A 15754-nucleotide genomic window follows, 5' to 3' on the forward strand; every position below is an offset into this window, starting at 1 on the left:
AATCCACAGCAGAATACAGTGGCACACAGTAAAAAGAGATGAAATTCATACAGAGCAGACATTCTCTATGTCGGCAGGTGACTAGTGACCTGCTTGAAGAGGGCATGCAGTGCGGCTCAGTTAAATGGGCACTGTCACCAACTTTATTTTTTGATATGTTGTAGTACTTATGTACTACAACATATCTCTAATATACTTTTATTTTATTTTTTTCATTAAAAAGGTTTAATTTACATTTAAAAACCGGCCACTAGGGGTCACCCTCCTAGTGGCCGGCTGCAGCCTAGTGTGGCATCACGCCTGAAAAAGGACTGATTTTGGAGTGGCAATCAGTCCTTTTTCAGTTAGGCTGCACTCGCTCCCTGCCTGTCAATCAGAGAAGCGGGAGCGAGCGCATTGGCTCCCCGACCACTGGCTGGGAGGTCACTCCTCCCGCACATCGCCACCGCCGCCTCGTCGCCGCCGCTGTCCCTGCACGCCCGCTGCCGGACTCTGCAGTAACTGCAAGTGTAATGAGGGAACGGGGTATGCGGGGCAGGGGGGGGGAGGAGGGAACGGGCTAGCGCCGTAGCGCGGGGGGGAATGGGCTAGCGCCGTAGCGCTGCAGCGACGCTTGTAACTAACTTATAGTTTATCTACACAGGGTGCCTCCAGCTGTTTCAATACTACAACTCCCAGCATGCCCTGACAGCCAATTGATGTCAGGGCAAGCTGGGAGTTGTAGTGGTGAAACAGCTGGAGGCACCCTGTGTAGATGAACTAAGGGCGGAAGTCCCCCCCAGCAGGCATCAGTGACGTGGTGCCTGCTGGGGAAGTCTGCCTGGTAGTGAGCACACTGCCAGGCAGACAAAAGGCATTTTTAATATAGTAAAAATAAAAATTAAAAGCAGGGAGGGGGTTGGGGAAAGATTGGCTATAGGCAGGGACAGAAGAAAAAAAAATAGGAATGGTGGGAGCTACCCTTTAAAGAGCTAAGTCAGCCCCCATGTATGTTTTTTGCTTTAGCTGTGATGGAAAAGGGGACTGGTTTACAGCTAGCCCCATCAAACATGTCAAATGACACAGATAGCAGACAGAAAGCAATCTAGCTGTGTCACAATGGCAAAAGTGCAGAACTTTGGGGACTATGATTGACAGTCTTTGAAATAGTATGATCCACGCTGTCATTAAAAATAAAGTGTATTTATTTTACATTTCAAAATCAGTTACTGACTTTTTTCTACACCTTTGTAAGCAAGCAGCAGGACAGAAGATCTTTCTCAGGTTTTTACGCATTGTTTTTTTTGCATTGCAGATGCACAATGAGCACATTTACAACAGTTATAGGTTCTCTTTATGAATCTTATAAATTGCAATTAAAATATTCTTGATCTGGCATAGTGCATTCTCTACCGGCTGTGTCTTGTGACCGCTACAGTCGCATGATGCAAGTCACATCATAAACTCATAATAATTGTGGTGCAAACTCACATGCACCAGTTTTTGGCAATATTTTGCACCTAAGTTCTAGCACATTTGAAAGACTTAATTTGGGCCAATGTGCTTTGTTCACAAATCTTTATTATTTGTGTGCCAAGAGAAACAAAAGGTTCCTAATCAACCCTACTGCTTGATCTCTGACAAGTTGTCTGGGTTTTCGACAGGACAGGACCTAGGGAATGTGGTTCCGTGCAAAAATATAACTCTCTGCCATAGGAAGAAACCAAGATTTACAGAACTAGACATTGTACTGCAATAGCATTTCATAAGTCTATCATCTAACTCTGCACAGCAGCAAAGAACTGTCAGGTTAAAGGTTCCTCTCTATGTATCACAGCAACTGAAAATAACCTTTTTTTAAAACATATATACTTTAATGATATGCCTTAAAATACGAATAACTAAAGCAAAAAAAAAATTTTATAAACTATAATTAGTGACCTATAGGTGAATAAATATGTCAAAAAAACGGGAGACACAGGTCCTATTAATAAATGGGCAGCCCCCTATGAGAGAAATAGTGGGCTGCCCATTTATTAATAGGACCTGTGTCTCCCGTTTTTTTGACATATTTATTCACCTATAGGTCACTAATTATAGTTTATTAAATTTTTTTTTGCTTTAGTTATTCGTATTTTAAGGCATATCATTAAAGTATATGTTTTAGAAAAAGGTTATTTTCAGTTGCTGTGATACATATCATCTAACTCTGCACTAGCCAGTCCACAATAATATGCAATTTAACCATTTCTTTTTGAGTGTTATAGTAAACCATTCAATTGTTCAAATGCCTAAAAATAGATTTATGTAATTCTTAAATATATGTATGTAAAACCATACGTTAAAGCTAGTGGCATTGGCCATTTGAAGACTTTATGACCCTCAAGTATCCAGTCTTAGGTCAAACATGACTTTGGTGCCCATAGCGACAAAAATAGTTTTTTTTTATTTACTTCAATTTCAAAAATAAAATATGGTTATAATACAGGTCATAAAATTTTTTCCATAAATAACTAAGAAAATTTCTTGGTATAAACATCACAACTCGATTTTAGATGCTAATAATTATACAGAAGTAAGTGGTGCCACAAGGCACTGTTCATCTCTTGCAGCAGAAGTAGTCTGATCATTTTTTCTGGAAGTCAACCAGAGATGGCTATGAATTGCTCTCTGTTTTTAAAAACTAGAATTTTCAGCAGTAGTGATGTGCATTATACAGAACTGTATCAGAGCTGCTGCAAGATATCACAATACACACTTCAGATGCCACAGACTTGGATGTGAAAGTTTCATATCAGTTATTAGCCTACTTTAAGGAGATATATCGTGTATAAAAACATATCCCCTATCGGGAATCCCTGTGGCTAGGGGATAGGTTTTTGGACTTGACGTGATACTTCTCCTTTAAAGCTCCCCTTTGGCTAAGTTTCCACTTGTTTTTTTCTGTCCAAGAAAAAAAAAAATGCCAGATAAAACCCCACGGCATTTTCCTGTGTTTTGATGTTTTTTTTCTGGTGTCTTTGCCTTTGTGTAGAAAATACATTTTTGGCCCCTTTGGCGTTTTTTTAAGAATTTCGTTGGGTAAAAAAAAAAGATGCAGTAGGGATGGAAAAAATTGTATTTAATTAAATATATATTTTTTAGGGCAACATTTTTATAGCTTTTTAAACAGGGACCTAAAAATGTAGCCGACAATATTAAAAATGTATAAAGGGACCATTTGATTGTAAAAATATCATTCTTTTTTTATATTCAATTTTGTGAAACGTTTTGTTAGTTATGTATTTTAATTATGTGTTTAATAATGTGTCTGCTTTTTAACTTTTTTTTTTTACTTTTTTGTCTTTATTTTTTAGGTACTACTACTATAGACTGTTCCATGCTGGGAGTAGTAGTACCTGTACTAATAGACAGATCGCCCTGGGTGTCACCTCTGGCGCACATTGCGATCCACATGTATAATCTATAGAGGCAGGCGGCACGGACGCACTTCTCCGCTCCCCTGCCCCGCACTATACTTCTCTGTGATGTGAAGTTCTCTTCACATCACAGATTCATATTTGCCGCTCAGAGTGGTGATTGGCCAGATGGTGTCGGCCAATAACCGCTATCAGTGGCATACATGAATCTGTGATGTGAAGATAACTTCACATCACAGAAGGATTCAGTGCGGGAAGGGGACCAGAGAAGCGTGGCCATGCCGCCAGATTCTATAGCTTTTACAGGACGATCTGTCTATTAATGCAGGTACTACAGCTCCCAGCATGCAGCAGAGTGTGCTCCATGTTGGGAGCAGTAGTAGCTGCAGTTAAGGACAGATCACAGTGGGTGTCATTCCTGACACATGCTGCAATCACCCTTCATCCTTCTGAGATGCGGAGCAGCTTTCTTCTGCGCTCTGCATCTCTGCACTATACGGCTGGCCAGTGATGTGAATATAAATTTACATCACTGATTCATATATGCCGCTCAGAGGGGATTTTGGCAGACACAATCCAGCCAATCACCGCTCTGAGTGGCAAATATGAATCTGTGATGTGAGCAGGGCTGTTTGAAGGAATTTGGGGGCCCCAAGCAAAATAGACATGGAGCCCCCCCCCCCCCCCCCACGCAAAGCCTACAGGAACCACAGCATAGCCATACAGTTTAAGTTTACCCACAATTTATGTAAATAAAAAAGGAGGTTAACATTGCAATTTTCATGCACATTAAATGCAACAGCAATATTTGCACTGTGCAAATACTGCTGTTGCATTTAATGTGCATGAAATTTTACCATTTTCAATTAATGAGCATTTGCGAAAAACACCACTGTACCATATAAATTGTATGGTACAGTGGTGTTTTTTGCAAATGTTTAATGTATATTCGATACAATGTAGTACCCCCAGATTAACCTCCTCCCCACAGTAGGCAGGTAGTACCCCTAGATTAACCCCCTCCCTCAGCAGGCAGGTAGTACCCCCAGATTAACCACTGTAGGCATGTAACACACCCACATTAACCCCCTCCCCCCTACCCTGTAGGAAGATAGTACCCCCACATTAACCCCCTCCCCCTCAGTAGGCAGGTAGTACCCCCCGCACCCCAGGTGGGGGTTCATCTGGGGGTGCTACCTTCCTACTGGGGGGAAGAGGTTGTTCATCTGGGGGTACTACCTTCCTACAGGGTGGGGGAGTGGGGGTTAATCTGGGGGTACTACCTTCCTACTGGTGGGGAGGGGGTTAATCTGGGGTTACTACCTATCTACTGGGGGGCCCCAAATTACCCCCCCAGTAGGCAGGTAGTGCCCCAGATTAACCCCCTCCCCCAGTAGGCAGGTAGTTCCCCCAGATTAACCCCCCCCCCCAGTAGGCAGGTAGTATCCCCTGTACCCCAGGTGGTGGTTAATCTGGGGGTGCTATCTTCCTACTGGGGGGGAGGGTGTTAATCTGGGGGCACTACCTTCTTACAGGGCGGGGGTGGGGGTTAATCTTGGGGTACTACCTTCCTACTGGTGGGGAGGGGGTTAATCTGGGGGTACTGCCTACCTACTGGGGGCCCCAGATTACCCCCCCAGTAGGCAGGTAGTACCCCAGATTAACCCCCTCCCCCCAGTAGGCCGGTAGTACCCCCAGATTAACCCCCCCCCAGTAGGCAGGTAGTACCCCCTGTACCCCAGGAGGGGGTTCATCTGGGGGTGTTAGCTTCCTACTGGAGGGGAGGGGATAATCTGGGGGTACTACCTGACTACTGGGGGGCCCATATTAACTCCCTCCTCACCCAGTAGGAAGGTAGTACCCCAGATTACCCCCCCCCCAGTAGGCAGGTAGTACCCCCTGTACCCCAGGAGGGGGTTCATCTGGGGGTGCTACCTTCCTACTGGGGGGGAAGGGGTTAATCTGGGGGTACCACCTGACTACTGGGGGGGCAGATTTACCCCCTCCCCCCCAGTAGGCAGGTAGTACCCCCAGATTTACCCCCTCCTCCCCCAGTAGGAAGGTAGTACCCCAGATTAACCCCCTTCCCCCCAATAGGCAGGTAGTACCCCAGACTAAACCCCTCCCCTCCCCCCAGACCCAGTAGGCAAGTAGTTAGGGGTACTCACCCCAGTCAGAGTCACTGAAATGTAACTAACGCCACACAACGCGCACAGTCACGTGACACGTCACGTCACGCTCTAGGGCCGGCGTTAGGACGCCCTGGGACTCAGCGTGACGTAATGTGATGCACGAACGTACCAAGTCCGGACCGGAGGTGAGCCGGGGCGGGGCACAAAAAGGAGACGCAGGCAGCGACTTCAGTCTCTGCCTCCCGCTCCAGACAAGCTCTAGCACTGCTGGCCCGGCAGGCCGACAGGGCGAGCTGCCTGCTGAACGGGATAGGGAAGGAGGACAGGCAAACACAGGCTCTGCTTCGGGGCCCCGGGCCAGATCGGGGCCCCAAGCAATTGCTTGGTTTGCCTGTCCTCTTCCGACGGGCCTGGATGTGAGTGCCGGGCAGGGGAGCGGAGAAGTGCGGCTGCGCAGCCTGCCCCTAGATTATATAGGAGGATTGCAATGGGTGTCAGGAATGACACCTGGGGCGATCTGTCTAGTAGTACAGGTACTACTACTCCCAGCATGGAATAGTCTGTTCCATGCTGGGAATAGAAGTAGAACCTTAAAAATGTAAAAAAAACAAAGAAACAAAAGTAAAAAAAACACACACTTTATTAAACACTTAATTAAAATACATTACTAATAAAAAGTTTCACAAAATTAATTATAAAAAATATATAATTTTTACAATTAAATGGCCTCTATATACATTTTTAATATTGTCGGCTACATGTCCCTGCCCGCCAACATAAATTGATCCCTGTTTAAAAATGTATAAAAATTTTGCTCTAAAAATATAAATTTCGTTAAATACAATTTTTTTCCATCCCTACTGTGTCTTTTATTTTTTTATTTTTATAATGGTAGGCTACGAAATTTTATTTAAAAAAAAAAGGGTATCTCCATCCCTTTTTTTGGAACAATTTAAAGTTGGTTGTACATTATCCTATGTATAATGGCTATTAGTCACTTTTGATACAGAAGGCCCTATATTAAATGAAATGAAATGTACTAATTTAAATAGAGCACCTGCTATTCACTGTTCTCTGACAGTTAGGTCATGTTACACTGTGACTTTGGACATGACATTAAAGGGTTACTGGAGCAAAAAAAAAATTTTCTGTAAAGATGCCCAGAATGTATACAAAAAAAAATAAATTCTGCTGCCTCCAGTATCGCTGCTTCTGGTCTCGGCTGCCCTCCACTTCTTGGTGCCAGGGTTCAATACATTAGAGTGGTGCTCAGCCAATTACTGGCTGAGGCAGGACATTGGTGCAGCCAGTAATTGGCTGAGCAACATTATCTTGTGCTGACCCCAGAACCCGGTCTCCAGCCGACTTCATATCCCGGTGCTAAGTGTCAGTATGTCACATTGTTGCTCAGCCAATCATTGGCTGCAGCAGTGTCCTGCCTAAGCCAATGATTGGCTAGGTGGCACTCCAGAAAGTGCTGCGCGGCCAAGACCAGGAGCTGCAATATCAGAAGCAGCAATGCCGCAAAGGAGGTAAGAATAGTTATTTTTTTGTTGTTGTTTAAGCAGGCACCCTACGCATCTTAAAGGAGTAGTCCAGTCCTGAAAAACTTATCCCCTATCCTAAGGATTCCCTTATCCTAGGGGGGGGGGGGATTTGTTCGACCGCTGGGAGCCCCCGCAGTCTCCTGTATGGGGCCCCGGCCCTCCGGTCGGATAGCGTGTGTGGACCACCGCACAAAGTGACGGCTGACACGCCCCTTCAATACAGCGCTATGGCACAGCCGGAGACTGCCGAAGCACTCCGGCTCTGCCACAGAGTTGCATTGAGGGGACGTGTCAGCCCCATTTCTGCGTGCTGCCGGGGCCCTGTACGTGAGATCGTGGGGGTCCCAGCGGTCGGACCCCCGCGATCTGAAACTTATCCCCTATCCTTTGGATAGGCTGTACGTTTTTCAAGACTGGAATACTCCTTTAGGGTCTATTCACACGTACAGTGTTCTGCACAGATTTGATGCGCAGGATTTGACTCTGTGTTCAGTCATTCAGTTTACATTGAAATCTGCAGCAGAAAATCCTGCGCATCAAATCTGCGCAGAATACTGTACGTGTGAATAGACCATTAATAGGAAAAACTTTTATGCAGAGTACTCCTTTAAAGCTTGGTTCACTGCTAAAATCACAAATAATAACAAATAATAAAAGTGGTCACAGTAAACTAGTTTCATTTTTTTTATCGGTTGTAAGGACAAGAAATTGTGGGTCACAAAAAAATACATCACAATCATTAGTTGTAATTTACTTGCACAATATTGAATATTTACTTGCACAATTTTTCAGCTCTTTTCAAAAAAGAGTCAGCTAGCAGGGATAGACAAACATACCCCTTACCACTCTGTTTGCTCATGGTCCTGCACAGACATACCAGCATGCCCAGTCATAGTGTACCATGATGTCCCAGTATACTGTGTATTGATTGCTGCCATCAATCGCTGGCCTCACAGGCAAAAGAAAGTGAATGTGGATACTGAAGGCTACAACTGGCTGCAGCAGCTCGTGAACAGTGATGTCATGGTACACTTCTGTGAGGATGTCATTTGTGGAGGTGGTGTGGGACTAAGATCTACCGGGTGAACCATTGTGTCCTTTGCTCTTGCCAAAGACATGCGATCAAATCTAGCCATTAAAAATACAAACAGGCTCTAAACTTTATGTAGAATGTATATACCACATGACTCCCAGTTTATTTAATCTGCCATTAGGCAAGCGGATTATAACAGGCTATAAAGTGATGTATACTATTTTTTCCTATTACTTACTAAAGAATATTTTTGTCATGTGAGACAGTAAACAAATTTGTTGATGGCTCAAATTAAAATTTGATGTTAATGCAGTTTACACTTCTCCAGCACCATTATCAGCCTTTCCCACTCTTTATGTCTTAAACTATATTGTGTATAGATAGCATTAAAACATTATGGGGGAGATTTATCAAAACCTGTGCAAAGGAAAAGTTGCCCATAGCAACCAATCAGATCGCTTCTTTCATTTTACAGAGGCCTTGTTAAAAATGAAAGAAGCTAGCTGATTGGTTGCTATGGGCAACTGGACAACTTTTCCTCTGGACAGGTTTTGATATATCTCCCCCTATATGCTTAATAATTATGGTGTATTACACCATAGTAACAAACCAAAAGGAATGTCCTCCTATTATTGTAATCACAATGCAGCCCATCAAAAATTTGTCTGCCATCCCAAATAAGGAAGAATAGCAGCATTACATTTTGGCCAGTTCCCTTTTCTTGTGTGCTAACATAGTGGCATCTGTAAAGTGAGTGAGTTAAAGGCAAGTTTAAATTACCATCGGGAAGAAAACTAGATCAGCATGAACCCCCTTTCCCCAGTTCCAAGCAGCTCAATCAAGATCAGTTTGATTTGTATTTTGTATGAGGTCTCTTCTTGGGAGAGCCACATTGAAAGGGAATTACTTTAATGCATAAGAATAAGTGTTTTAGTGATTCTTTTTCTTTTTTAGTAAAAAAAAAAAAAAATATATATATATATATATATATATATATATATCAGTCCACGCAGAAAGTACACAATAGAGAAACAAAAACCTAAAGATAAGTCTAAATGGTGAAGAAGGCTTGGGCCCTTTACATGTGTGTATCACAAAACAGTGTCCAACAGAACTGATGTATTTCCATAAATTAGGTAATCATAATGATGGTTACAGTGAAGAATTTAGTGAAAGTCCCAACCACCATAAAGCAAGGAGGTTAGCTTGGTATCTCTGGTTTTCCATGATAACAGAACTTCTGAGTGATTGTGGTTAAGGGTCCTTAGCTCAGTCAAGCGTCCAATTAGTCGTGCAAAATGCTGTGGGTCTTCGGGGTGGTAAATCTTTGAATACTTGTGTAAAATTCCTAAAAGTGGTTCCTGCAGTTTTTCAATACCATTCTTGTTTTTTAAGAATGGGCGATCTGGTATTAAAACAAAAATATGATGTTTTCTTTTTATATTTATTTACTTATAATATTGCTGTTAAAAATGTATACCATACGCACAAAGCCAAATAACAATAAAATCTAAATTTACGCACCTGAAAAGAACACAGTTATCGCACAGAGTAAAGCATATTCTGCATCAGTCACATTGAGGGAGCCCATACTTCTATAAAAGTTGAACAGTGGAGTAATAAATTCTTCTGTGAGATCTACAACATCAAATACACTTCATGAGTGAAGCAGTCAGATTAGATTTTTCACTAAAAGTCTCAACAAGCCCACTGTACATCTAAAAAAAGACTTAAAGAGTACGTGTTATCATGTAAAAAAAAAACATTTTTATTCTCTAAGTTTCCCCCCTTTATAACATCCCCCCAGCCTTTATTGTTGTGATTTTTCGATTTTATAATTTACTTTAGCACTCTTTCTCCAGCTCACTTTCTCTGACCTCCGTAGTGTTGGAGGGGGTGTTCCCTGGCAGGCATGATGTCCCTGCAGGAGAGAACTTCTGTCCTCCCTGTACTATGCTGCGCTCGGGAGACAATCCTGCAGCGTCGGGGGACAGAACAGTCAAAAGTACATAAAACAATTTATAAAAAAAAAATATGTACATTAAGAATTTACTGGACATTAGCTAATCTTTAATATATAACATTTTATTGATGATGACAGGTACCATTTATAGGGCTTTTTTGTGTTCTGTTTATTCTTAAGTTGCATACAGCTTATCTGTATGCAACTTAAGAATAAACAAAAAGCTGAAAAGTTTGGTGAAAAGAAAAACTATACCCTTCAACTTATGGCTGCTTTGCTTTTCCCAGTGGAAGTAGATCACATGCTGCTGCGTCTAATGGTTGCCTCAGCAGTCTCTTTCTATATGTACTGCATTTGATGGCTGAGGCTAGTGGTTAATATTTGACTGCTCTGGACTATGCTGATATGCCAAAAGATGCTAACTAACCTCTCAAGCCAATGCCTAGCAGTGAACCTCAGCATGTATGGTGCAACATGCTTTGCTGAACCCAATAGGCTAACCAAATATGGGCTACATGCAAATTGACAAGTGCAATATAAATTAAATGATCATGCTATATTGTACATAGGATCCATATCCTATGTACAATAGAGAATGACCATTTTGTTAATGATGTACCCAACTAGATCACATAAGACACTTCTCAGTTCTCAAGTTCATTCCTCATTGAGAGCTGAGCATTAGTGGCAACAGGGTTGTCCAGGGCATAAATCAAACCCAGAGCAATCAGTGTAGTGCCAGTTATCAATGGGTAATTTTTAAATTTGTATGCTTTAAAACTATTTTATTGTGTAACTTATAGGTCCTGCTCAAAATTGAATCCTGTACCCTGTCGGATTGCCTGTGAACCCTGCTTACAGGAAAACCTCATAGACTAATAGTGCGACAACACACGGGTAACTAGGGGAATCAGCATAGTTGCTATCACCTTGAAACAGCTGTCTACAGATGGGCACTCTCTCCTTCTGGAGAGATGTCTGTCAGTTTCTAAAACTCCGGAGTTGGAATGAAACACTGACCTTAGGGAAAAGCTACCTAAAAAGGTGGTGTGATTGAGCTGCTGTCCTTTCTTCCCAGAGTATAAAGACAAGTGGACACAGGTGCTGATTTCTGGTAGGTACCACTACTAGTCATTTAATGTGAACTGAATGTGTGCTGTTCTCCAAAAAGTGGTTTCTGATCATGGGAGAACCGAAAAATTGAGCACCGCTTATTAACAACCTTTGGGCCTGGTCTGGATCTAAAGCGTTTGTGCCCTGGATTCTAGTTGCAGACAGTATCCAAGGGAATTTGTGATATAAACCACCCTCCAACCCGCTGATCCTGAAGTTGAGTGTAAACTATAGGGAAGGTTTTTTTTTACATAATAAAAATAAAGGGAGTGTTACATCTTTTTGTCTAATCTGTAAAAATATAACATGCAAGTTCTTGTTTAAGTGCATCACAGCTGGATCTGCAGCATATGTTTTACAGAAGAGTTTACTATTCCCGTTCCAACTGTGGCTTGGGGTCAGGAACTGGATGAATAAACCACCAATGTGACCCTTACAACTGGTTTATAGATACTAAATAATATTCATAAACGTGCATACATGTATATCAACCAAACCTGTATTAAATGTTTGTGTATTTTGCCGAGGATTAGGTCCTGAGGAATACAGAGGACATCTGTCAAAATCCTGAATGTGGTAATAATCTTCTGTGTGGCTTTGGTATTTTGCAAGTCCTAGAAAAAAACACATTTGTAATTAAAGTTTTTTTAATGTTAAAAATAAAATAGGATGTTCATAGTCAAACAAAAGTATCTAAGTTTATACTAGTGCATTTCTTTATTAGTATTATTATGTTCTGTTATTATTATCTTGTACAGCTATTATATGCATTTTTGATAGAGCTATATTGTAGTAGTCTACTGCAAGACTCCAACGCCATAAGTGTTGGCGTTAAATATTACAATAGACTGTTTTATTTATATAGTAAAGTTTACACTTGGTCTCTGGGACCTGAGGCCCAGTAAGAGGCTTTAATATTTGGGTTCAAACACAATGGTCCTGATTTACAATAAAAGGTTTCTTTTTTCTTTTTTAGCTTAGTTGAATTTCCTTCTTGATTACTATTATGGCAAACATTGTGGCGCAAACTAAATTTTGGTGCAGTCAGACAGAAAAACCCCAACTAAGTAAAAATTTTTTCACTGAAACAGCCATGGTTATGCAGTCATGCTTACATATACACATGCATCTTATAACAATTCTATTTACATAACTTTTGGGGCTTTTTAAAGTATACTCTCTTTCCTAACCCCTAAATTTGTTTTATGCCTGTACACGTTCTTTAGTAGAGCATATGGACATCCCCTGCATGGTTACCACAATGGAAAGTGTGTATGGAGTAGCAGCTCTTGCTGTCTTAAGCTGTCCATGTATTATATCCCTCTGGTACCTACCCCTTAGGATATACCCTATCTATCTGATTCTAATGAAGAAGGTAAGAAATTGCACAGTGAATTACCATTTTCTAGCTGTGAGCACGCTGTTGCTTTTTGATTGTACATTTGGGCTGAACGTAAAAACATTGCTTCAACAGTGGATCCCTTTAGAAGAGCAATTTGATCATTGTGATCCAGAATTTCAAACCCTAGAAAAAAGAAACACACATTGTTGAATATTAGATAAATTAGATGCAGTGTTTTCTAGGGTACAATGCATGGCCTGCATACATGAATGCAATGAAGTGTTAGGAAATACATCTACAATAGCCTTTTATTAAGTCCTATTAATCATAGACTCTTGCGAACAAGATGTTACTCATATTGTAGAATTACAATAAAGTCTCAAATTTACAAAAAAAGAAAAATGTACACAGAATGCACCTCACAACAAGATATAGGATGGCACCAAGAAGTCTATAGGTACAGAAAAGCAGACACACGTATAGTCCTAGATTAACCAATCTGCCTGAAAAGAAAACTGCCTGGTTTTGCCCATAGTAACCTGTCACAGCTCAACTTTTATATCTTAACAGGCTCTGGTTGTTATGGGCAGACAGTTTTGGTTTCAGACAGATTGATAAATCTGGGGTATAATATTAAAGGGGTACTCCGGTGGAAAAAATTTTTTTTAAATCAACTGGTGCCAGAAAGTTAAACAGATTAGTAAATTACTTCTATTTAAAAACCTTAATGCTTCCAGTACTTATCAGCTACTGTATACTCCACAGGAAATTCTTTTCTTTTTGAAGTTCTTTCCAGTATGACCACAGTGCTCTCTGCTGACACCTCTATCCATGTCTCGAACAGGAGCAAATCTCCATAGCAAACCTATCCTGCTCTGGACAGTTCCTGACATGGACAGAGGTGTCAGCAGAGAGCACTGTGGTCAGACCGAAAATACATTCTAACAGAAAATAACTACCTGTGGAGCATACAGCAGCTGATAAGTACTGGAAGGATTAAGATTTTTATATTGAAGTAATTTAGAAATCTGTTTAAAGGACATCTGCAGCAAAAACAACTTATCCTCTATCCACAGGATAGGGGATAAGTGTTTGATCGCGGGGGTCTAACCGCTGGGACCCCCCACGATCTCCCAAATGGGCCCCCCTCAATCTCCTCATACAGCTCTATGGGAGGGGCGGGGAGGCACCGACGCTGCCTTCACCGCCTCTCCCATAGAGATACATGTAGGGGGCATGTCGGCCGCAATGTCATGCTGCAGCCGACACCTCCTGCACGGGCGAGCCGCGGCAGAGCCTTGGCCCCGTGCAGGAGATTGCGAGGGGTCCCAGCATTCGGACCCCCCGCGATTAGACCCTGTGGATAGGAGATAAGTAGTTTTCGCCACATATTTCCTTTAACTTTCTGGTACCAGTTGATTTAAAAAAAAAAAATTTCACTTTAGTACCTCTTTAAATACACACAGATAATCCCTTACAAATACACAGATAGAACTTTGACAAGATGTGTGATTTCAAACCCAGCAAAAAACAACAAAACATGTAGATACTGGTATATAATTGAAGTCACTTTAAAGATAGAACATTTTTTAAGTTAGATAAAATTCTGGGTAAGTATAATTTTTATTTTATTTTTTATGTGTGGCTACATGGGGCATTATTGCTATATTGGGGCCCTATTACTATATGAGGCACAGGGGCACAAGCACTATATGGGGGCACAGGAGGGCACTACTATATGGGAGGCGCATGGGGCATTACTGTATAGGGGCACAGGGGCATATTTTCTTTAGGGGCTGTATTATTGTATTGAGACGCAGTGGACATCATGGGAGAGCACAAAGGGCATTATTACTGTATCAGGGCACAGTAGGAGCATTACTTGGGGAAACGAGGCACTTTTGGGGCATAATTTGTTAATTGGATCACAGTAGGGGCATTGTAAGTGAGTGGAGGTACAGTAGAAGCATTATTGGTGAGAGGGGGGCATTGTTCGGTTAATATTAGCAAAAACATTATTATTATGGTACACTAAAGGGGACAACATACTCTGCAGAAACAATTTGTAGTTGGAAGAAATCATCACAGCTGTCAGATTGAGAAGAAAACGGAAAGATAATGACTCCAATCATGGAAGATGTCACTGTTTGTTACTCAGTCAGGCTACAGAGCTCCTATATAATACTAATATCTGCCTCCATATTGGTATTGTGCACCCATGAAAGGAGGAACACCCAATGGTGGACCCAAGCTGAATGTGTGGTGACATGGGGGTGCTAGGAATTCCTAATCACTTCCTGATGCTAGGGCACCGTTAGCCTATACACGGTCCGAGGTGGAGACAGCTTCTCCTGGGCCAAACACAGGGAGTAAAGAAACACACCGACTTCGGGTTACAGATAAACTACGTTTTACTGAGCAAGGTGCAGATGTTATTACACACAGTATGGAGCAGAGTAGTAGGGATGCAGTGTAACCCTTGGGAGCCATGTTGCCTTGCTGGGACTTATGGTGCTTTACACCCACTTGAATAATACTGACTTGAGATTAGAGACTGTAGATTTCCCACACTGGCTAGGGTTCTGACAAGGTCCAATTACCCTCACCACCAGGGCTTGACTTTCCGCTGGACAGGGGAACACTTGCAGAATAGTGGGGCAGACTTGAGAAGATAATTTTCTTAGGCTTCCCTCAGGATTTTTCCAGACACCACTTCACCTCCTTTCCACACTGTAGCTCAGCACTGAACTTAGACTAGAACTGGGGCAACTCCTCCCCCCCCCCTCCTACACTATATACTGACCAATTGAGGGGTTCCCATTGGGCAGGCAGGGTCACCTGGTTTACACTGCTCCTTACACTTAAAGGTATAGTACACATAAATAACATATTATACAGTGAATATGGTAAACATAATAAAGTGTGGTGTCCCACTACAGGAACATAGTCCTGTACTACCTGTAGGCCCTGTCAGGTAGAGTCCCTCAGTGACCTGGGGGCTCCCCTGCAGAGACTCCCTGTGTTATCTTGCTGACTTATTAAATGTGGTTTGTGTTGCCTTGAGACCATAAATAGGATTCTAATGTATAAATAGAATAAAGGATCTTTGGAGGACTCAAAGACCTGTGAGTAAGCCTATCACATGTTATGTTATACTGTTATATGATTTGTTGTAACGTGTACTCCCAGAAATCACCAGCTTTAACCTATGACCCACAGATTGACC

General features: G+C 42.0%; 1 protein-coding gene across 1 annotated transcript in view; it reads right to left on the bottom strand.

The window, feature by feature from the left end:
• Nucleotides 1-9122: 9122 nt before the first annotated feature.
• Nucleotides 9123-15754, bottom strand: part of LOC130357956 (bile acid receptor-like) — a 124274-nt gene continuing 117642 nt past the window's right edge. Inside the window, exons 8-11 of the mRNA XM_056560728.1 lie at nt 12586-12711; nt 11684-11800; nt 9635-9748; nt 9123-9515 (exon numbers count right to left, since the gene is read on the bottom strand). Coding sequence (XP_056416703.1) covers nt 9277-9515; nt 9635-9748; nt 11684-11800; nt 12586-12711 — 596 coding nt within the window. The 3' untranslated portion in view covers nt 9123-9276. The remainder of the gene's footprint in view (nt 9516-9634; nt 9749-11683; nt 11801-12585; nt 12712-15754) is intronic.

Source organism: Hyla sarda, chromosome 2 (assembly GCF_029499605.1).
Source record: "Hyla sarda isolate aHylSar1 chromosome 2, aHylSar1.hap1, whole genome shotgun sequence".
Classification (NCBI taxonomy): Eukaryota; Metazoa; Chordata; class Amphibia; order Anura; family Hylidae; genus Hyla; species Hyla sarda.